The 21,328-nt window shown below is 58.6% G+C and overlaps 1 protein-coding gene across 3 annotated transcripts in view; it reads right to left on the minus strand.

The window, feature by feature from the left end:
• The window catches only part of RRBP1 (ribosome binding protein 1), a 58,963-nt gene that overhangs the window by 18,033 nt on the left and 19,602 nt on the right, over window positions 1-21,328 (minus strand). For all 3 annotated transcript variants that reach the window (XR_014297691.1, XM_082670134.1, XM_082670133.1), the window contains exons 2-5: window positions 17,823-19,854; window positions 5,751-5,899; window positions 4,589-4,711; window positions 18-170 (exon numbers count right to left, since the gene is read on the minus strand). Coding sequence is in view for 2 of the 3 variants with exons in the window: in XM_082670134.1 (XP_082526260.1) it covers window positions 18-170; window positions 4,589-4,711; window positions 5,751-5,899; window positions 17,823-19,833 (2,436 nt within the window). In the remaining variant the exon portion in view is untranslated. The remainder of the gene's footprint in view (window positions 1-17; window positions 171-4,588; window positions 4,712-5,750; window positions 5,900-17,822; window positions 19,855-21,328) is intronic.

Genomic DNA, 21,328 nt, shown 5'->3' on the forward strand with positions numbered 1-21,328 from the left:
CCCGCCCTGCTGCCCACCTTGCCCTGCAGCTGCTGCACCTCCTGCACATGCTCCCGGTAGCTGGCCTGCATGCGCGCCTGCACAGCCGTGATCTCCTGCTCCCGGGCCACCAGCTGCTTTTTCACTTTGGCCTCCCCGGCTGCTGCCTTGGCCTTTTCCGCTGCCAGCTCCTGGGAGAAAGCAGAGGGCAGAGAGGCTGGTGAGGCGGGCGGGGGCAGCTTATCAGATGAAACCAAGACCATCATGACCCGGAACATGACCTGGGGCCAGGAGGAGCCTGATTGCAGAGCCACAAGACCCCCGTCCTGAGCTCTCGGACAGACGGGAGCAGCCACAGCAGAGAACGAGCAGGGGATGAGGAGGGACCCCGGAATCCCTGCCGGCCTGACTGGCGGAGGGCTGGCCATCAGGCCTTGAACACAGTGGGCACCGTGGATACAGGCAGGAGCTGGGCAACGTGGCATCCTGTCCCTGGGCTCTCCAGGGGCACTGGCTGAACCCTGCTGGGATTACAACACCCTGGTTTGGCTCAGTGTCCGACAGCCAGGCCCCAGAACGCCCTCTTCTACTTGAGTATCTCTGTCAGGACTGACAAGGCAGCAAGCCCTGATGGCCGAGGGGTCAGCCCACTCCTAGAGGGCCTAGGTCCCCGTGGACAGCCACTCGGTCCACCGCCCTATCCCTGGAATGTCTGCTCCGGTCAGTGGCAGATACCCACAATGAACACGGGACGCGGGGCCTGGGGACCCAGAGCCGCAGGCAGGGGCAGAGCGCAGGGTGGGAAGGGCTGGCCAAAGGACGGGGTCTCCATCATCGCATTAGGAATGGCAGTGGACGGAAACAATGGGGGAGCAGGAAGTGATAGTGTGAGGAGGGACCCGTGCACCGGCCCCCTGGCGGAGGTGCTCTCTGTCGAGGGGGCCTCTAGCCAGACTGGGGCACAAGTCCCATGAGATTCAAGTCCCCTCCCCGTCCTGGGCAGTGGACCAGAGAAGCGGGAGAGCCTCCTCTTCTCCAGGCCGGGATGCTAGGGAGGTCTATCCCAAAGGGCCAGAGGGCCCCTCCCGTCTGAGATGGGACAGAACTGGAGGCCAGGGAAGGGCCGGGCTGAGCGGGTGGCCGCTGGGTGCCAGGGCAGCTCTGCATGCCTGGAGTTCCCTGGGACCATCCGGGACCCCTGGCCCCGCTCTTCAAAGAAATCCTCTTCCTGGCTGTGCCCAGGGCGAGGGCCCACAGGGGCAGAGGCCACTCGGACACGCATGTGTCTCGTTCCTTCAATCCTCTCAGTAAGGCGAGGCTCTCCATCTCTGGTTTGAAGCTGAGCTCACAGAGCCTCGGGGAGGACACGCTTTCGAAGGCCGAGAGCAGCCCTAAGCGACAGGATGGGCAGGAACCTGGGGCCTTGTGGGCCCACGAGGGTCCCAGAAGGGATGGTATGCGAGGTGCCCCTCCTCTGGCTGAGCTGGCCGCTCGGCGGGGATTCAGGGCTCCGGCAGGCTTCCTCTGACCCATGCCTGCCACCCTACCCCAAGCAGAACAGAGGCCCCTAAGTACACGGTCCAGCCCGATGAATAATCACGGCCACACAGAGGTGGCCCTCCGCCCACCATGCCAGATGCCCGGAGGCTGAGCATAGGTCTGGGGAAGGCCTTCCCCACCCTGAGCAGGCCTCAGGCAGGTCTGGGCATCCACCCGGCTCAGGGTGTAAGGATCCCAGTCTCCTGGGACAGGGTCCCAAGGCCACCAGGATTCAATGGGATTTCCCTTCCTTTTGCCCTGGGACTTTTTAAAGGCAAAGAAAGGCCAGATTTTCCTCAGGGCATCTGCTTCATCCTCCACAGCTTCTCTTTCCTCTAGGAGCTCAGAATCCCAGGACTCCTCCTGTCTGTCAAATTCTTAATTCAGTTGCAGTGGTCAGACTTATCTTCTTGAAAGGCACACCTGCTGCTGGGGGCCGGAGCCCCATTTCCTCTGACTGAGCTGAGAGGCACCGTCGCGACACCACCAGCCCAGAAACTCACTTGCTCCCCAGGCCGAGCGGGCCCTGCACCGTGAATCTCCCGAGGCGGCTGAGGCGTGGACTGGAGCACCCCCGCCCTGAGAGTCTCCTTGTCCACGGAGGATTCAGAGCCCAGCCTCTCGGGCCCGCGTGAGGACAGGATGGGGTCCAGCCCAGAGTGTCACCTCGGGACAGAGGCCCCGGTGCCCAAGCAGATGACAGCTGGAAAGAGTTTTCCAGAAGGACGGCTCTGGAGCCACGTGTGGTTCCTCAAATCCCTGAACACGTCCCCGAAGACGCTCAGAAACCAGGATGGAGGTCTCAGGACGCCCGAGCCCGTGAACTGGTGCCCGGAATGGTCTTTGAACCCAACTCTGTCGACTTCACCCACTTGCAAGGCGCCCACTTAACCTGGCAGACAGTCCACACGGCCTCTGTGTCCTTTAGCCACAGATCACAAGAAAAGGAATTCACCAAAACCCTCTTTTGCAACCATAAAAACTTCTGTACAAGGACAAAGAAATTGTGACGGGAACTAAACAAGAAACGCGGATCCTATCCACCCCCCAGCTCCTGGGATGATCAAGTTAGTCGGAACTTCTACATTCTCAGAAGTTTCTCATATAACTTTACTCAACGGTGCTAGGCTGGAAGACGTGGCACAGCAGTGGAATCCCCTCCGCTCTGCTTGAAACTCTCAACAGAGAAATGCAGGGACTCAGCATCCACGGACTCCAGGGCACAGAAGGACAGATGGCGATGCCTGGGCCTCAGTGGCCCCTGCCAGGCAAGGTGACCTCTGAGCTGAGACAGGAAAATGGGGGCCCCACCCTGGAGGGCTTCCTGAAGGAGGGGGCTCTTTCCAGTGAGCCAAGCGGTGAAGGGCACTCGAGGCTAATGCAGGAGCACCAGAGGCCCCGGGGAGGCAGTGAGGAGCAGGCGCGTCGGGGAGCAGACTCGGGTCTGAAGACTGGGAGCCACCTGCGCTTGAAGAGGCGGCCCTCCCAGGGCTGCATAAGCGCTGAGAGCCCGTGAAGACCCCCTGCGGCTCAGGGAGGAGGATGCCGTGGGGGAGGCAGGGCCCCAGCTGGACGCACTGTCAGACGTCTTGCCTCAGAGCCAAGGCCTGGAGCCCCAGGGGCTGCGCCTGTGTCTCATGGCAGGGAGACGGTGCCTGGGCAGGGCTGGAAATGCGTCTGGTCAGGGAGGGGGAGGGTGAGGGTGAGGGGGTCTGTGGGTCAGCTGCGCTAGGGTTTGGAAACTCAAGTAGCCGCCCCGGAGGGGAGCAGCAAGTGCCCTACACAGGCAGCAACGCCTAAGGGGCTTCCTGTTGCAGGGTGCACCCCCCACCCCGCACCTGCTGTCCAGCCCGAGGTGGCCGGAGACCCCGGCAATGGCCACCATCCCCGTCAGAGGCTGCAGCTGCTCACTCGTGACACGTCCAGCCCACCCTAATCTCAGGGGCCAGCACGAGGAACTGGCCAGACAGCCACACAGCCACCAGCCACAAAAACAGTCACTCCCCTTTCCTCTCACGTGAGCTTTATTTTGGGGTCAACACATCTTCTCAGGTTGTCCAAAAAGAGGATACAGAAGAACAGCCCCCAGAACCACAGACTCCACAGTCGCTGCTGGCCGCAGGCCCTTGGGGCAGGAGGCCTGGGACTCACAGCCCACTTCCATGGAGCAGAGGCTCCTGGCCTGAGACGCGCCAGCAGCTGGGCGGAAAGGGAAGCGCAGTCGGCTCTTGGGAGCAGGGTGAGTGGCTCTGGCCGCCCTGCATCCAACCAGCAACCCGAGGCCGCGGGGGACACTCCCGAGAGAGAGGACGAAGGCCACCGGGCAGGAGGCTGCACTAGGGGAGGCCTCAGAGACCGGCCTTCCCCTTCCGCCTCCTGGATGGAGCCTGACCAGGAGCGACCACGGCAAAGCCTCGTCTTCCGCTCCCGCCGCCCGTCCGTCCCCCACTGAACAAACCTTCCCGTCTGGCCTATAGCCGCTGCCGTCGCTCAGGACGAACTCTGAGGCCTCGTGAGCGAGCGACGCAGGCGCCCAGCCGTGTGGGATGTTCCGAGGCCCCAGCCGCCTCCCTGCGCCCGCTGTCCCGCGAAGGAAGCAGGGACAGGGCGAGGGCCACGCAGGGCGCGATGCTGGGAAGGACAGCTTAAACGGGAGGGACGAGCTTTCTGCAGGGCCCCGGACCTCCTCCTCACAAGGAGCGGCCATGTGCCGACCCCTCCTGAACGAGGCCCCCAGCCCGTCGGGGCAGCACGGGCCCTCGAGACCAGTGTTCACTGTGTACATACGTGTCACGTGCTGAACCACCACGGGACCGCTCCCCAGACAGCGGAGAAGGGGCAGCAGCCCCGCTAAGCCCTCGCCACGGCTTTCTGCTCCAATTCTCAAGAAAAGACCCTGGGACCCACCGTGCCCACCCTCCTCTCAGGGCATCACCCTAAAAAGACGGGGCCACAACCGCAGGGCCGGCTGTCCCCTCCAACCCGTGCGTTCCCAGTCCCGAGAGGGACCCCGCTGTGCAGGGGTCCTCACGCAGCCACAGCCCCCGGGCCGACCCGGCGCCAGCCCTACCTTATTGAGCTCCCTCAGTTTGCTCTTGGCGGCGGCCGCGTCCTCCTGCTCTGTGGCCAGCAGCTTCTCCTTCTCTTCCAGCTGGCGTTTCAGAATCGCCACGGGGTCACCCTTCTGAGTGGCCTAGAGATGCCCACAGAGCCACGTTAATGGGGTGGCCAGACGCCTGGTTTGAGACTCACCCCGACCATCAGACCCCGACCCAAAAGCAGAGCGGCAGCCTGACGGCACACACTTCTGGGGGCGGCCCCTGCCTCTGCCGCCCGGTCGGCCAGGCCTCGGGTCCAAACTCCTGGGGTAGTTGTGGGAGCATGGTTCTTCCCTAACCCCAGTCGATGGTGGCCAGGGCCTCTTCCTGGCCTGCTGGGGGCCGTCGGCCATCGTCCCTGGCTTGGTGCCCATCCCTCAGCTGCTGGGGGCGGCCTGCAGGCTGCCAGCTGAAGCCTGGAGGCCCGGGCACGGGGTGGGGGTGGGGGGTGGGTACCTGGGGACAGTGGCCTGAGCTGAGTTCAGGCCTCTCTTGTTGGAGGGGAGCGGCCACCTTGACCTCCGGCCACTTCAGGCCCAGAAGACGGCCCAACGCGCACTGAGCGAGGAGCTCCTGTGACCGCAGGGCCCGTCACCACTCAGCAAGGGCTGGGGCGGGGCGGGGGGGGGGGTGACCCAGTGGCCTCAGGACACTCCCAACATCTCTCATCACTGAGGTGCCACAAAATCCTCCAGCAAAATTACCTACAATTCCAGCTGTTTAAGGAACAAACATGCCCCGCGGCACCTCCTGGGGCAGCTCGTGGCCACAAGCACCAGACAGAGAGAAACCAGGGAGACAAACACCCTCCTTCCTGAGCCCGAGCCCCGGCCACAAACCAGCGGATCCCAGCTCCTGGCCCCCCCGACGCCCCGCCCCGGCCCTTAACAGCCCTCCTGCTGCAGTGGCTGGGCTGCAGCTGAAGCAGAAGCATCTGCGGGTGATTCACGCAGCCCGACCTGGGGAAGGGCACAGAGTTTTGCCGAGAGGCAGGTGGAGGTGTTCCAGGAACACTCCGCGCAGCTTGTCAGGTCAGGTGCGGCTGGCCTGCGGGGCACCATCCAGGGGAGGCCGGGGCCCAAGACCAGGAAACCACTGCCACTCACTGGCCCCTGGGGTGGGGGGAGGGCCCACCTTATGCCACGTGTCCTGGACAACACCTGCTTTCTCAGACAGGATCTCGATGAGCCGCTGGGCCTCGCCCTCGCTGAACACCATGCTTCCGACCGTGGAGACCAGCGTCTTGTAGGGGAGGCAGAGGGGGCTGTCGGTCTCCGGGGGCCCTGCACAGAAGGGAAGGGGCAGGGACTCACACTCGGGCACCAGCCACCAAGCCCGTCACACCCCAGAGCAGCAGAGGCCAGTCAGAGCCGAGGTCTCTGTCTGGCTGCCCAAGGTCTGCGGGCCGAGTGCAGCGAGCCCACCCTGGGGTCTCAACTGGACTCAGCTCAGGTCCTGCTCAAAAACAGCAGCGGGGAAGGTCCCCAGGAAAGAAAGGCCGAGTATTCCTGGGCTGGAGGAGATGTCCCCCTACTTTTTCATCATCAAAGTGAGCAGACTTGGGCAAGGCATACTTTCCCATAGGTGCTTTTTTCCTTCCTTCTTTTCCCAGCAAACTGCCTGGGCCAGCTCTGGCCGTGCGCCACCCAGCGACGCTCACGCCCCTGCCAAGACTGAGCCCCACCGGCGGGGAGCAGGAGGCTGCCTCCCCGACGTCCTGGTTCAGACTCTCTATTTCCAGCCCTCCCTGGACGAAGCTTAAGGCAGGTTTCAGGACAGGGATGGCTGGGTTCGTCCAGAACAGGGCTGCCCGCTCGCTGGTCCATTAGTGCGTGACCTTGCTGGAGAACACAGAGCCATGTGCCAACAGCCAGCTGTCACTCCTGGACGCCCGACGCCCCCGCGATAGCTTCACTCTCACGCAGCCCCTCACACAGCCCCAAAGACACAAAAGGGTGAACAGAGACCCCCCCCCCCCCGTCTGGCAGCTCCTCGCACTGAGCTCCCCAAACTGCCCACGAGCTGTGGAACGACAGGGCCCCAAACGAGCTGAAACAGAGCCAAGCGGCCGCCTGCAGCGGCACCTGCAGCCAAGCCCACCTCACTGAGGACAGCGAGGGGAAGGTTTCCATGGCAACCGAAATTCTCTGGCTTGTCACAATATTTTCACTCCCTAGTCACAATATTGTCATTACAAGTCAAAGCACTTAGCAGGATCCCCTAATAAAGGGGACGTGGCACGTGGCGAGCTGGTTGCTACGAGCACCTTCACTTTAGAACTTTCTACCCCGCGAAGCTCGGGAGTAAAAATAACCATGTTGGGCTTCCCTGGTGGCGCAGTAGTGGAGAGTCCGCCTGCCGATGCAGGGGACACGGGTTCGTGCCCCGGTCCGGGAGGATCCCACATGCCGCGGAGCGGCTGGGCCTGTGAGCCATGGCCGCTGAGCCTGCGCATCCGGAGCCTGTGCTCTGCAACGGGAGAGGCCACAACAGTGAGAGGCCCGCGTACCGCAAAAAAAACAAAAAAAAAAACAAAAAAAAAACAAAACCATGTTGACATTAAAGGCCTAGGAGCTTGAGGGTGTCATGAAAACTGGGAGGTGGGGGGAGGCCCTCTTCAACCTTCATTCTTTTCACTGAAATATGTACGTAAAATAATTTTAATGGTAAACTTCTGCACCCTAGAGAAAATTCAAGTACAGCTAAGCCAAAAGAGAAGGAACCACTCGGACGAAAACCTCACGGTCAGCAGTTTGGTCTCTGGGCTTCCTGCTCCGCCCCGTCGGCCTGCAGACCGATGTTTCTGCCAGGCTTTTTCAGAAGAGGGAGGTTGGCCGGAGTCAGACTGGGCAGGATGGCCTCCCTGAAGCTGGCCACTCAGATGTTTTCCTCTGCGGACCCAGAGATGCCTGCTCCTGCGCTGCCCCCAGCCATGCCGGCTGCCAGGCACCTGCCACGTGGCTAGTGGTGGGAACTGGGGTGGCTCCCAGGGGAGCACACACCAGATTGTGAAAACTTGGTATGGAAAAACAAAAGAATGTAAAATACCTGCAATGATTTTTTTATATTGATTGCATATTGAAATGATAGCATTTGGGGTAACTGGGTTAAATGAAATATATTAAAATGAATTCCACGTGTCTCTCATTTGCCTTTTGTAGTGTGGCTCACAGTGTATTTCCAGCCCTGGGGCCCCAAAGCACCGCCTGCTGAAGCCCTGGCAGCCCCGTCCCTGCAGAGGCCCCAGAGTGACCATCCTCCTAGGCCCCAGGGCCCCTGCTGCACTGCCCCCCACCCACCTGGGGGAGGGGACACAGACCTGGATGACACAGCTACGCTTCCCTATGGAATGCCGCATCCTTCACGGCCACTACCCCAGTGGTCTCACAGATGCATTCCCTCCAGGAGGGCCCTGTGCACAGAACGTTCCTGAGAGTATTCTGGGAGCGTCATTCTAACACACGTTTGTTAAAACTTTCTCATGTAATTATACTAAATTGTATTAGATGTCCTAGTGAACAAAGTCACAAAAACCTGTAACAAGTGGAACACCCCAAAGCTATGTAACGGCAGAACTTAACTCTCCTCGCCCACCCCCCACAGAAACTTCCACGGCCTTCTCCATCCTCATACAAACACTGCAGCATTAGTTTTAGAGTAGAGAGATATGACTTTACTTTATTTCATTAAGGTAAGAACGGTGCCATATTTATTCACCCCAAATCGGGGAAAGTAAAACTGAAAGAAAGGAAAGTTCTGGGAACCAGAACTCTGGGCCTCACGTGAGTGGCATTTATTTCTGGGTTTCAAGGCCCACGAGACGGGCACGCTGACCCATACACAAAGGACTAACGTGTCCTCTGGCAAAGGCTCGAAGGCTAGAAATAATCCTTGGGGTTGTGAAATCTTAAGGCCCTAAGAGAAACTTGTCAGAGACTCAACGTCTATTCTGTGAAGCCACAGGCTTCACAAGGACCACGTAGCAGTGAACTCCCGTGAGAGAGAAGCAGCCAAGGCTCCGCCCACGTAGGTGAGTCTGAAATTCCAGGTACGGCTGGGCCAGAGGCCTGGGGGAGGAACCAGGCAGCAGAAGGGCACAGCGGCCGGGGAGGGCCAGCGTCTCACTGCTCTGGAGTAACCCGGGCTCCTGCCTGGCTGGGGACACAGTGAGCACCCCAAGCGCTGTGCCCTGCAGGGACGGGGCAGCCTCCCCTGAGCGGGTGGCCTTGGCCATGGTCCTTTCCCTCCAGGTGACAGCTCCCACGGGGTCCAGGCCAGAACCCGCAGGGCTGCGGACGCATCGAGGAGAGCTAGAAACGAGACTGCTGTGTGCCATCTCCTGACCTTCAGTGCTGACAGCTAACTCAGTGAAAAAAACCACCACGGAGCTGAACACATCCACGGGCCAATTCCGATCTGCAGGTCATCCCTGTCCTTGGGCTGTGGGCACCCTGGTCAGAGCAAGGCCCCTGGAGCCAGGTGGTCTGGGCTTGAATCTTGGCTCAGCTCCCTCCCACCTGTGCATCCTTGGGCAAGCAACTTCACCTCTCTGAGCCTGTTTCCTCATCTGTCAAATGCGGGCAACGGCAATGTGCTGGGCACAGGGTAAGCACGGCAGAACCGATCAACAGGGCCAGGAGCACCCCACACCCTGACCCCTCCTTGGGCGGACAGCGCCCCAGTGAGGAACTTGGGTGGGGAGGCAGGGGGTGAAGCAACTCTGCCTTCCTCTGCCCCCGCAGCTGGCACTCACGCCCCCGTGGACAGAGCGCTGGGGCCCACGGCCCCTGCTCGCACCACTGTCTTTGCACACGAGGTCAAGCGGGCAGCACATTTAGGGAAATGAGGGGCCCTCTGCCTCCCTGGGCTCTGAGCAGAGAAGCACTCAGCGCTTGTATAACGTGCCTCAAACTCCCAAACTACGCTCCCTTTCGTGACCACGCCGGGAGGCTTAATCACCTAAAATTAGACCTGTCCTGCAAAAAGGGCTGAGGAGTCTCCCCTCTCACCGTCGACAGTGGGGTCTCAGCCACCAGGGACTTGGCGCTGTTTCAGCAGCAGCCCCTCCAGGTCCGGGCCCTGGAAGCCCTGCCTGCTCGTGCCCGGCTCAGCCAAGCGACAGGGGGCGTCAGAACAGCTGCAGGGACTGCGCGCACACAGCTGTGATCGAGGGAGTTACTGCCAGGCCCTGGCACGGGCGTCAAGAGCTCCAGCTCCACTCCAGCTGCTGCTGCAGGTGCCTGGAAGCCCTGTGCAGATGGTCTCCAGACATGAAGTATGCACCTACTGTGTACCCCACAGTCTGCAAAATCCTGGAAAGGCCTGTGGGACTCCCAGCTGGGAGAGGGGAGGAGACCCCGGACACGGAATCAGGCAGCAGAGCCACAGGGCACCTGGGGAAGCAGCCACGGCAGCAACACTGGCGAGGCTTCTAACGCAGGAGGTGCTTGAGCCAAACACTACCAGGTGGAGAGCAGGAAGGGGAGGGAGTGGCAGGGATGACCCGAGGCTGGTGGAGCAGAGGCAGGTGGCACTGGCATGGGTCCCGGGGATCCGGGCTTCACCTCATGGGCAAAGGGGCAGTGCCTCAGAGTGAGCAACGTTTGCACTTGAGGACACCTGGGGGCCAAGGCTGGAGGCAGGTCAGGGAGGAGCCCAGGGCCGGGGCTGAGAGCACCCAGGAAGCGGGGTGGCGGTGACAACCTAGGGCTCTGACAGCAGACACGGGTGGGGTCCTGGAGGCCGGACGAGAACTCCAACGGCAAAGACGCTCACATCCCAGGGAGCGTCCAAACCGGTTCTGAACGCCTCCGCTCACACACACAGGTGCAGGCCGAACGGCAGCTGCTGGCTCGGGACCCTGCAGGGGCGCCACCCCAACAGTGTGGGTGGGGGACCTGCACGCTCCCCCCAACAGGAAGCCAGACCCCAGCCTCGGGAAGCCCCCCAGGACATTCCCCAATCACCTGAGCCAAACTCAGGTCAAAGGCCAGGGCCCCAGGAAGGGCCCCTGCGCCTCCTGGAAGCCCAGCACTTCCCAAGCAATCGTCAGATTCAGAAACAGAGCCAAGCCCCCGACTCCTGCTGACCCCAAGTCCAGAGGGCGGCCACCGTGTCCAGAAACAAGGAACCTGGGCCACATCCCCAGCTGCACGTTCACGGACAGTGGCCGTGTAGGGTCCTCCTGAGTCTTCGGGAAAGCGACCCTTCGAGGCCCGCGACGGAAGATCCACCAAGTGTGTCAAGAGCTGGAGCTGCAGCTCCTGCCGCCCTCACAGCTGCTGGTCTGCACCACGGCGGTCCAGGGCAGCACACACGCGGCCGACCCCAAGCCCGGCTCAGGCTGAAGCCCAGCACTGCCCAGGGCTTCCGGCTCCCAACAGGGTGCAGGCCTCAGACCAGCGGCTGCACTGGACCCTGGCAATGGCGTTTTAAGTGCACTGGAGCAAAGGACAAATAATGTCAAGAGCAACCCTACCTGGGGCCTTTGAATCAGGCCTTTTCATTTGGCTGGAGAAAAAAGTAATCTCTTGACAAGCTGGGAGACTGGACACATAATGACATCTAATGGAGTTTTTAAAAAATCCTATAAATTGAATGACTGTATTTTTCTCTTTATACTTTTGCTTTTCCCCCCAAATTTTAACAAAATCAATTTTAAATCTGAAAAAAGAACTAAAACACATCACAGTATTTCTTAAAGAAATACAACCCCTGGAGGGCCTTTGCACAAGCTCCTTCCTCGGGCCTGAGGGGACCAGGAGGTCTGACCTACTGCCTGCAGGAAGGACGGGGGACGTACAACCTCAGCCTCCTGCCCTGGCAGTGACGGGAGCCACAGTGCCACCCCGTTTAAGAGGAGTGAACGGAGAGCCCTGGAAGAACATCTTCCAGCAGGTTCTCTGAGACGTGACACCAGACTCGCTTCCCCAGGGGATGTTTTGTTCTTTCAAAAAGAAGAAAGGGAAAAGTTGAGTTTGAAGAACTTACACAGAAAGTGAAAAAAATCTCAGGAGCTCTGCAGTTTTCTTCAGAGCTTCAGACCCCGAGAAACTGAGTTAAGTTCAAAAGAGAGGCTCAAACGTAATCTCCACACCCCACCTCTGTGCCTCGGCCTGTGCAGGAGGGGCAGCTGCTGGTGGTTGAGCCTGGGCGGGGGCAGGCGGAGACCCAGGCCCGGGGTCCCAACTCTCCCTTCTGGGAAGTCCTGAAACAGAGCTGAGCTTTGGTTTCTGCTGTCCTAAAACAGGTAAAAATACAAACCCACCTTAAAGGAAGTTGGGGGATAAATGCACAGAAAGAGCCCCTCCCCACACACCAGGCTGGAGCACAGTGGGGCCGGTTCCCCGGGACCCCGGCCTCAGGCACAGCAGCCCGCGGGGGGTGGGGACAGCAGGAGGCAGGGGTACAGCTACTGTCCAGTCACACGGCTCAAGATGAGGCCCTGTGGGCCACAGACACCCCGACTGAAGGTCTCCTGGTGGGTCTGGCCCCTGTCCTGTTACATTACAGGACACGACCCTATTCCTGCATCTCCCGGGGTCCAGCAGTGGCAGGAGGCCTCTCACAGCACGGAGCTGACACCCCTAGGATGCCGCCAGGTCCCGGATGCAGGAACTACCTTTCTCTCTCACCTGACCTCAGTCACCACCATCTGCTGGGTGCCCAGGGGCTGGGGCAGCCCAAGAAGCACTGGCCACTTCCCTTCCTCAACCTGCGCCCCCGAAGGAGCAGTTCTCTCTGCGGCTCAGAGGATGCTCAGGGCCCTGAGGTCAGGGCCCTGAGGTCAGGGCTGGGCTCCCTCCTGGCGCCCGAAGGGGTGGGACCTCCACTTTGGTACGAGGAGGGCCTGTTTCTTCAACTCACAGACAAAGAATGGAGTTTTGGTTTCTCTTCCATTAACAAGAATACGTGTGACAGAAAAACTGGAAAATGCAGAAGGGTGAAGGGAAGAAAATAAAATTCACCTACAGTCCTCCCCGCAAAGATGGCTCTTCTGCCCCGTGGACCTGTGAGCGCATCGGACTCAGCCGTCGTGGGATCGTGCGGGCCGGTCTGAGGGTAGGTACCTCCACCTCCTGGAGGCTGGCTGGGCCCTGACGTGATGGCCTCTGGCCCCTGGTAGATGGCACGCGTCCGTGTTAAGGGCCAGGGTCTGGCATGATGCTGGGCACAGAGTCCAAGAGGAGGGCCCCCCAGCCTCAGCCTTGCTCGGCAGTGATGCCCGCAAACCAAGCCCCCGTGGCAGCATGAGTCCCAGGGCTTGGGCCCAACTCAGTTTCCAGAAGGTGCCTCCTGTCCGGCCCAAGTCTGGGCATCCAGTTCCCCAGGCCTGGCCCGCACTGTGTTTGCGTGGACTCCCTTCCAGGAGCTGAGGAACGGCCCTGCCGAGAAGGTCCCAAACCACCCCCATGTCCGCTTGCTTCCTGGGCAAGAAGCGTGCTTTCCTTATGAACATGAATACTCGCCGCGGTGGCCCTCGGAGAACAAACCAGCAGAGGCCTGGACGGTGCAGCCGACTCGGAAGCTTCCGTTCTGGAAGTTTCCACTTCGTTATGATTCCGTGAATCCCCTCTTCTCCAGACACTGGGAAAAGAATCCGTGCTTCTGTTTCAAAACCAAGTGTTTTCTCGTAGTCCATACCTGGGCTCCTGACGGCCCTGAAATCGCCCCCATCTCCACGGGGCCACGTGAGCACCGAGGTCAGGTTGGGGGGGCGCTCACGTGGGCCCATCACCGCGGGAACCGTCCGCTGCACCAGGCCTCCAGAGGGTAAGGCAGATAGAGCTTGTCTTCCTAAATTAAAAAAGCACCCGCCTTTGGATTTAGCAGTTACCTATCTAGGAATTTACGTTATAGAGATACTCACCCAGTGATACATGTACGCCACTGTAGCATTAATTTCAGCAGCAAAAGAATGGCACACTGCTTCGTGGCATTTAAATAAATGACGTTATGGTCACGCCGTGGGCTACAATGCAGCTGAAAGCAGCAGCCCCAGGGTGTACTGAGGAATAAAGGAGGCAAGTCCGTCTCTGCAACGCAGGCCCGCTGCGTGTGCCGTGTGATGAGCGGGGCATCTCCGGGGGCCCCCCGGGAGGTCGGTGGTGGCTGCGATGGAGTGGAGAGGAAGACTCTCAATTCTTACCTTCCACGCTTCCATACTGTATGAATTTTGTTTGCTGGAAGCACGCATTTACACAATAAATTTAAGAAAGGATTAGGAAGGTGGGTGTCCATGTCAAAGTCTGGTCAGACCTGTCACACAGCCTCAATTTGCTCCTGTAGGAAGATCAGATCAGAAGTTCCGGAATAGCTCCAACTCGGGCCTGCGGAAGCGTGTCCTGTGCCCGCTCTCCTCTGGGGCTCCCGTCAGCGGAGGCCCTGCTGGGACAACCGGGTGTCAGGACAACTGCGGGAGCCACCCCAGCTCCAGGGCTGCTCTTGCTGCTGACATGCCACGTGTGTGGGCTGGCCACAGGCTCTGGGAGCTCTCTCACGGTTTCCGTGATGCGGGGCGACGGGGAGCTCACTCCCACCCCACTCAGGACACAGACAGAACAAAGACGGAGGAACTCCTGACGCCACCACAGGGCTGCAAAGACAAGTCCATTTTCACGGGGCCTCCTGCAAGGTGACCCAAGAGGCCCCCTCATTCCCGATGGCTCTTGTTTAGAAAAGCTTTGTCCAGTAGAACCTTCTGTGCTGATGGAGATGGTCTTCATCTGCACTGTCCAAACAGGTAGCCACTGGCCCTGTGGAACTACTGAGACCTTGAGTGCGGTTTTCACTCTGACCTTTTGATTGATTTGAATGTTAACTGGCCCCACGTGACCAGCAGCTCCCGTACTGGTCAGCGCAGCCCCAGAACCTAGCTCTCTGGTGCCAACGGTTAAACCTCGTGGCCCTGGACCCTCCCCTGCCCGAGCCCGGGTCCCCTCCCCCAAGCTCCCTCCCCGGCCTGCTCCGCACCAGCGACACAGACCCCCCCCAGCCATCTCCCTCATCCCCGCGGCATGGTCATCAGGACACCTCACCCCCCAAGGCATTCACACCTCCAGGCCCCTGAGTTTCTGGATGCCCAGGGCCAGCCAGCCAGTGGGGATCTGTCCACAGTTCCCTCGAGGGTATACCCGTGGCCCTGAAGAAATGGAGTGTGCAGCCCCCAAACCGACTGAGTCCTGGCTGGCAGGCAAGGAGGTCAAGGGCAGGCAGCCAGGGGTCAAGGGAGGAGCACGGAACACGAGGTGTAACTAAGTGAAGGGAACGCGGCCTGCTTCTCACTGGGCAGTGCGGCCACAGGGGCCAAAAGCTCGATGTGAGTCAGATGAACGGGACCCCAAGCTCCACAAACAAGCTGTGACTGCAAGGGCAGTGGGGGCCGGTTCCATGAGCCACGGGAAAGGCCGAGCCACCCGTCCACACCCGTCCTCGCACCCTCAACCACCATGGCTGTGGCGGACATGGCTCAGCGGGGAATGCGGGGCAGTCAGAGCGACAGGTTCACTCTGCCCTTGGGAAGCGGTCCTTCACAGGCGCAGCTGCAAGGCTGCTCGAAGCCAAGCCCTTACAGAAAGAGCCCACCTCCCTTTCCTGCCCCCACCCTCAGGAGACTCGGGGCCCTGACCATCACTGCAACAGCACCGGCATCTCCGGGGAGCCGCTTAGACATGCAGCACCTCGGGCCTCACTGGGAACCACTGAGTCTTTATCTTAACAAGACCCTGCACGTCAAAGCCTGAGAAGCCCTGCCCTGGGGGGATCTCCACGGAGACGGTGGGGGTGGGGTGGGAGGGCAGCGGCGGACAGGGGCCTGCATCCACTTCGAGGGTCCACCAACCGTGGGAAAATGGGGGAAAGCACACGGGGCACGTCCAGGAAAATGAAAAACCGCAAGCACATCCCCCACATTTCCAACTCTTCAGAGTTGAAGACAAGCAATTCACCGCTCAAGTGTCACATCACCCGCAGGCCACCGGTGTGGCTGCGCTCTCTCTGCGGCCTGTCCGTGTGCTACGTGGCTGGCCGTGTGGCCCAGCGCCCCGCCCTTTGTGATTTTCTCCCTGCAACCTCGGAGTCACGGCCTCCTGCCACGAGTTGATCAGTACTAATTTCGGCCATCTTTCCTATTTTCTAGGGTTTGATTTCTTTTTACGTTAACTCCAATATGATACACACCTGACATTTTCACAGGGACTAAGCAGACCCTTCCAAACCTTAAACATCCTGCCTAGGATCACTGCCTTGACCTGTCCCCTCCCCGCCCTGAAGCGCAGGTGAGATACAGTCTAGTTAGGACCAGTCTCTTCCCTGACCTGCTGGCCTCACTCCAGCACCCTACTGTAATTACAATAGTTTGGGACTGTGTTCACACATCAGACAGAACCGGCCTTCCAATAGCCACTTAAAAGTCTATTCAGTATTCTTACTTATTCTTCCCTCCAGGGGGGACTTTTAAGCCCACTGAAATTTTGGCAGGAAGAATAATAAACTACTAAGTTAACTTGGGAGTGACTATCATTTTATCTGCAATATTTAATCTTTCTTATCCTGAATCATGGTATTTTTTCTGTTCAAATTTCCTCTTATACCACCTCAGGCGAGCTGCTCTGTGGGTTCACACAGGTCGTTAAGTTAGGTCTTCCTCCCAACAAGGTTCTTTATTACCTGCAAATTAGGACAATTTTGCCTTCCTTTCTAATATTATCATGTTTCTGTTTCATACCTTACTTCAATGGCCAAAGCCCTACACAGTAACGATGACCACAGGAAGCTCTAGTCTGAACACACCTGATGCGCGAGAAGCCAGAGAACAGGCAGCTCTCACCTGCATCCCCGTCTTCTGCCTCGAATGCCCTCCTCCCAGGGTCAAGTGGAGCATCACCGTGAAGAGAGGGCAGCGTGCTCTCCCTCCGCCACGGAGTCAGGGTTGAGGCTGAGCGCCTGGGTTTTCAAAGGGCCTGAGAGGCTGACATGGCCTGTGGGGCAAGGTGGGCCAGTCCCTGACCCTCACATGGGACGAGTGTTGCCTGAGTAAATGTCCCCCCAGAAGTTGGGGCGGAGGAAACAGCAAAGCAGATACAACTTCACAGAGGGGAAAAACGTAGGGCCCTGCCTACCTGGCACAGGTCCAAACGTTTCAAAGCCCCTAATGTACCTCACCAAGACAAATGCAATTAATTTTCCAAATCAACTAATGGCTAATCTAAGAAAGAAAGAAATCTAGAGAGAAAGAGAAGGAGAGAGAGAGAGAGAAAGGGAGGGAGGGAGGAAGAAAACATCAGACTACTGTATCAAGTGAGTGATGAATATGAAACAGGAACTCGCGGGCCCAATTTCTACAGTAACCCATACTAAAAAGATAACGGACGTTCATGTTCTACATTATCTAATATATGTATCTGATACATAATGTCTATTTTAATGTGCTATTAATGCTCCATTACATAACGGGGGTGGGGGGTAGCGAAGAGGGAAAACTGGGAGGCAGGGGTGTGGATGCCATTGTTTCTCAGAAACGTCATCCTACTGCTACTCATGCAACAAACATCTAGAAAAGAACAAAGCTATGCTAAAGCACCAGGTGAGGTAAGAACGCAGAACAGGCTGACAGAACGCAGCCAGACGTTTGAGAAAGACTGCAAGACACGGAACTGTCCTAGACTGGGTGGTGGATGGAGTCACTGCTCCTAATTCCTCACCCCTCCTCAACTCACACCTTTTCCCAGGTCGCTCCGCAGTCCCTCCCACTGGGGACAGTAGACTTCCTGCCCCTTGACTCAGGCTCAGTCTCATGGCCTGCTCTAGCCAACAGGATGCTGGTTTGAGCAGTGCCCTTTCACAGCTCTGCCAAAACCATGGGAGGGCCTCTGCCCTCGAAAGTCACTGATGCCTCGGCCAGGGCCCCAGAAGTAACACATAGAAGAGACCTATGTTCAACCTGCAGCAGGAGCTGAACCAGTTAAACTGCAGCATGAAGCAGAGCCACCAGCCGAGATAACCCCAACCAGTCAACCTCCAGCCAAGTCAACAGAAACATGAGCAGGAATAAACGACTGACACTGTGAGACCCTGAATTCTGGGATGTTTGTTATGCAGCCATGTGGCGATAGCTGACTGATACAGATGGCTTCCCCAAAGGGAATCCATAAGCCACTTAAAGACTGCTTTTCCCTCCAAAGTCATAAAGAAATCAAAGCTACTCACCAGGCTCACCTTTCTTCTTAGACCCAGACTTCTTCTTCACAGGAGCTTCTTGCTTTTGTGCCTCCTGGCTCTGGACCATATCTGCATTTTTGCCCTGCATAGGAGCTGACTCTGCCTTTTTACCCTGGTTGGCAGATGCATCCACCTTTTTGCCCTGGTTGGGGGACCCTTCTGACTTTCTGCCCTGGTTCAAGGTTCCCTCTGCCTTTTTGCCTTGATTGGGGGCCCCCCCTTCTGCTTTTTTCCCCTGGTTTGCAACACCCTCCGCCTTTGTGCCCTGATTAGCAACCGAATCTGCCTTTTTGCCCTGATTCTGGCCCCCCTCCGCTTTCCTGCCCTGGTTGGGGGTTCCCTCTGCCTTCTTCCCCTGGTTCTGGGCCCCCTCTCCCTTCTTGCCCTGGTTCTGGGGCCCCTCTGTCTTCTTGCCCTGGTTGGGGGCCCCCTCTGTCTTCTTGCCCTGGTTCTGGGCCCCCTCTCCCTTCTTGCCCTGGTTCTGGGGCCCCTCTGTCTTCTTGCCCTGGTTGGGGGCCCCCTCTGTCTTCTTGCCCTGGTTGGGGGCCCCCTCTGTCTTCTTGCCCTGGTTCTGGGCCCCCTCTGTCTTCTTGCCCTGGTTGGGGGCCCCCTCTGTCTTCTTGCCCTGGTTGGGGGTCCCCTCTGTCTTCTTGCCCTGGTTCTGGGTCCCCTCTGTCTTCTTGCCTTGGTTGGGGGCTCCCTCTGCCTTCTTGCCCTGGTTGGGGGCCCCCTCTGTCTTCTTGCCCTGGTTGGGGGTCCCCTCTGGCTTCCTGCCCTGGTTGGGGGCCCCCTCTCCCTTCTTGCCCTGGTTGGGGGCCCCCTCTCCCTTCTTGCCCTGGTTGGGGGCCCCCTCTGTCTTCCTGCCCTGGTTGGGGGCCCCCTCTGTCTTCTTGCCCTGGTTCTGGGCCCCCTCTGCCTTCCTGCCCTGGTTGGGGGCCTCCTCTGTCTTCTTGCCCTGGTTGGGGGCCCCCTCTCCCTTCTTGCCCTGGTTGGGGGCCCCCTCTCCCTTCTTGCCCTGGTTCGGGGCCCCCTCTGTCTTCTTGCCCTGGCTCTGGGCCCCCTCTGTCTTCTTGCCCTGGTTCTGGGCCCCCTCTGTCTTCCTGCCCTGGTTGGGGGTCCCCTCTGTCTTCTTGCCCTGGTTGGGGGCCCCCTCTATCTTCTTGCCCTGGTTGGGGGCCCCCTCTGTCTTCTTGCCCTGGTTGGGGGCCCCCTCTGTCTTCTTGCCCTGGTTGGGGGCCCCCTCTGTCTTCTTGCCCTGGGTGGGGGCCCCCTCTGTCTTCTTGCCCTGGTTCTGGGTCCCCTCTCCCTTCTTGCCCTGGTTCTGGGCCCCCTCTGCCTTCCTGCCCTGGTTGGGGGCCCCCTCTCCCTTCTTGCCCTGGTTCTGGGCCCCCTCTGCCTTCTTGCCCTGCATAGCACTGGTGGCAGAGGCACTGCCCTTGGCACCCACTGGGGACACAACCACCATAGGGACCTCCTTGGGAGCGGCTTCCAAAATGGCAGCCTTTGAGGCAAGAACCTGGATGGAATTTACTACAGAACTGACTGCTGGTTCCACCTTTGCCACTTTTTTCTCCTTCTTCTTTTTGTCCTTAGGGGAAGAAGCCGGCTTCTCCTGGGGCATGGCTGGTACCGTGGCTACAGGGGGAATGACCACGGGGGACTGGACGGGGGTTGGAGCCACTGCCACTGCAGGCGCCCGCACTGCGTCCTTGGGGAGGATGGTCACGTTGGGGCCTGGCTCATGGTCAGGTATCTTCCCGTTGGGTTTCTCGTCCTTTTTCTTGGTCTTTCCTTTCTTCTCCACTGTTTTCTCCTTCTTTTTCTTCTCCACTTTCTGGTGGTGAGTTTTCGCCATCTCCCTGCGCTGGTTGGCTAGAGCTTCTTCATACGACGTCTCCTTCATGGAGAACGTCGACACCAGGAAGATGCCGATGGCGGAAACAACCATGAATCCACCAAAGACCACAACCCCCAAGGTCTGGGTGTCGTAAATATCCATCCTGGCTTGCTTTCCTTTCACCTGCCAAATACATACATGTCAATTATTTTTTGTAGAAACTGAGGTATTCAACAAGCACCAACCCCACCCCTAACACCTGACTTACGGTTTCACTAATTCTTCAGACTGATAAAGTGAAGGAAGAAACAAACTCAGGCCATCTCCGATGTCACCCATTCTCCCCGCCCCCTTCAGAAGTGAGCAACTCTTACGTAAGATATTCCATTAGTGCTGGGACATACGAAGCCATGGAGAGACAGCAGCGAGGAGCTCTATAATCAGGGCACATAACACCCAGGAGACTCAGATGCCATGCTCCCAGTTCACGATGTTCCTCACGGCAGGGGTCAAAGATGCACATGAGCACAAGCACCGGCCAGGTGTGAGACAATTGGGAGTAGTGAGGACTGTGGCAAACTGCCCCACTACATTAGGGCCAGGTGACGCCCAGCCACAGCTGATTACTGTAGACATGCGGGCACCGTGTTGAGAGATCTTTCGCTTTCTCACATTAGGACAGAAAATTTTTTTTTGCTTAACGTGAAGTTGACTGATTTTAAAAATACCATGTGAGTCAAACCAAACACGGCTGCCGGCTCTCAGCCACAGCGTCCAGGCCAGCAGGCCCTTGCGAGCCATCTGACTCTGCTGCCTCCATTTCCTCCAGTGCTGATAAACACAGCTACCCAGGGCCAAAGATGAGAACCCACGCATTACAATCCGGAAAGGTGATCAAAAGTTGGTGAGGAAAAATGGCCTTTAACCAGTGATAGCTCCGAAGAGCTATGCAACCTGCAAACTTGCACATTAGGAAACAGGAAATACCAGTCTTGGGAAGCCGACCAAGTAAGACTCCAGGTTTGGAATTTCACATCCAGAGGCTGCAAAGAGGGAGGAGGACAGTGTCACCAGGTCCACTCCTCGCCCTGGGGAGGGGACCCTTTGCCTGATGACAAACTCCCAATCAAGAGGATGAACCACCCCTTCTTGCTGGCTGGGGACCAAAGTCCATAGGGTCAGAGGTGGCCAGGTCCACACCCATCAGCTGTCAGCCGGGCTAAATCTGACTTCAGTGAGAAACTCCAACAGGCTCATTTCTTGGATACATTCAACTTTTATCAACTAATATTGATGCTACTACAATCGTATTCCAGTCCCCTGAACTGGGGAGTGAGAAACAGCTCCCCCAGGAGGACAAGCAGTGGACCTGAGAAGGGAACGCAATGGTGAGGTGGGGGAGGAAGGCAGCAAGGGGGAGAGCTGAACGGCCCCCGGGTCCCCAGAGCACAGTTTCTCCGTCTTTCTACAGAACGCTTGCGGGAAGAGGGTGGAACGCGCTCTGCTCTCCACGGTGGTAAGTCCCTCAGCTGCGGCTGTGACACTTACTTCACCCAGACTGTCGCCGGGCCTGCAGCTCCAGGTCAAGCTCCACATTCCACTCCTCAGGCCCGAGGTGGACTCCTGGGGCAGCGGGTTCTGACCCCGGGCCATGGGT

Source organism: Grampus griseus (assembly GCF_964374135.1).
Source record: "Grampus griseus genome assembly, chromosome: 14".
In the NCBI taxonomy this organism is placed as follows: domain Eukaryota; kingdom Metazoa; phylum Chordata; class Mammalia; order Artiodactyla; family Delphinidae; genus Grampus; species Grampus griseus.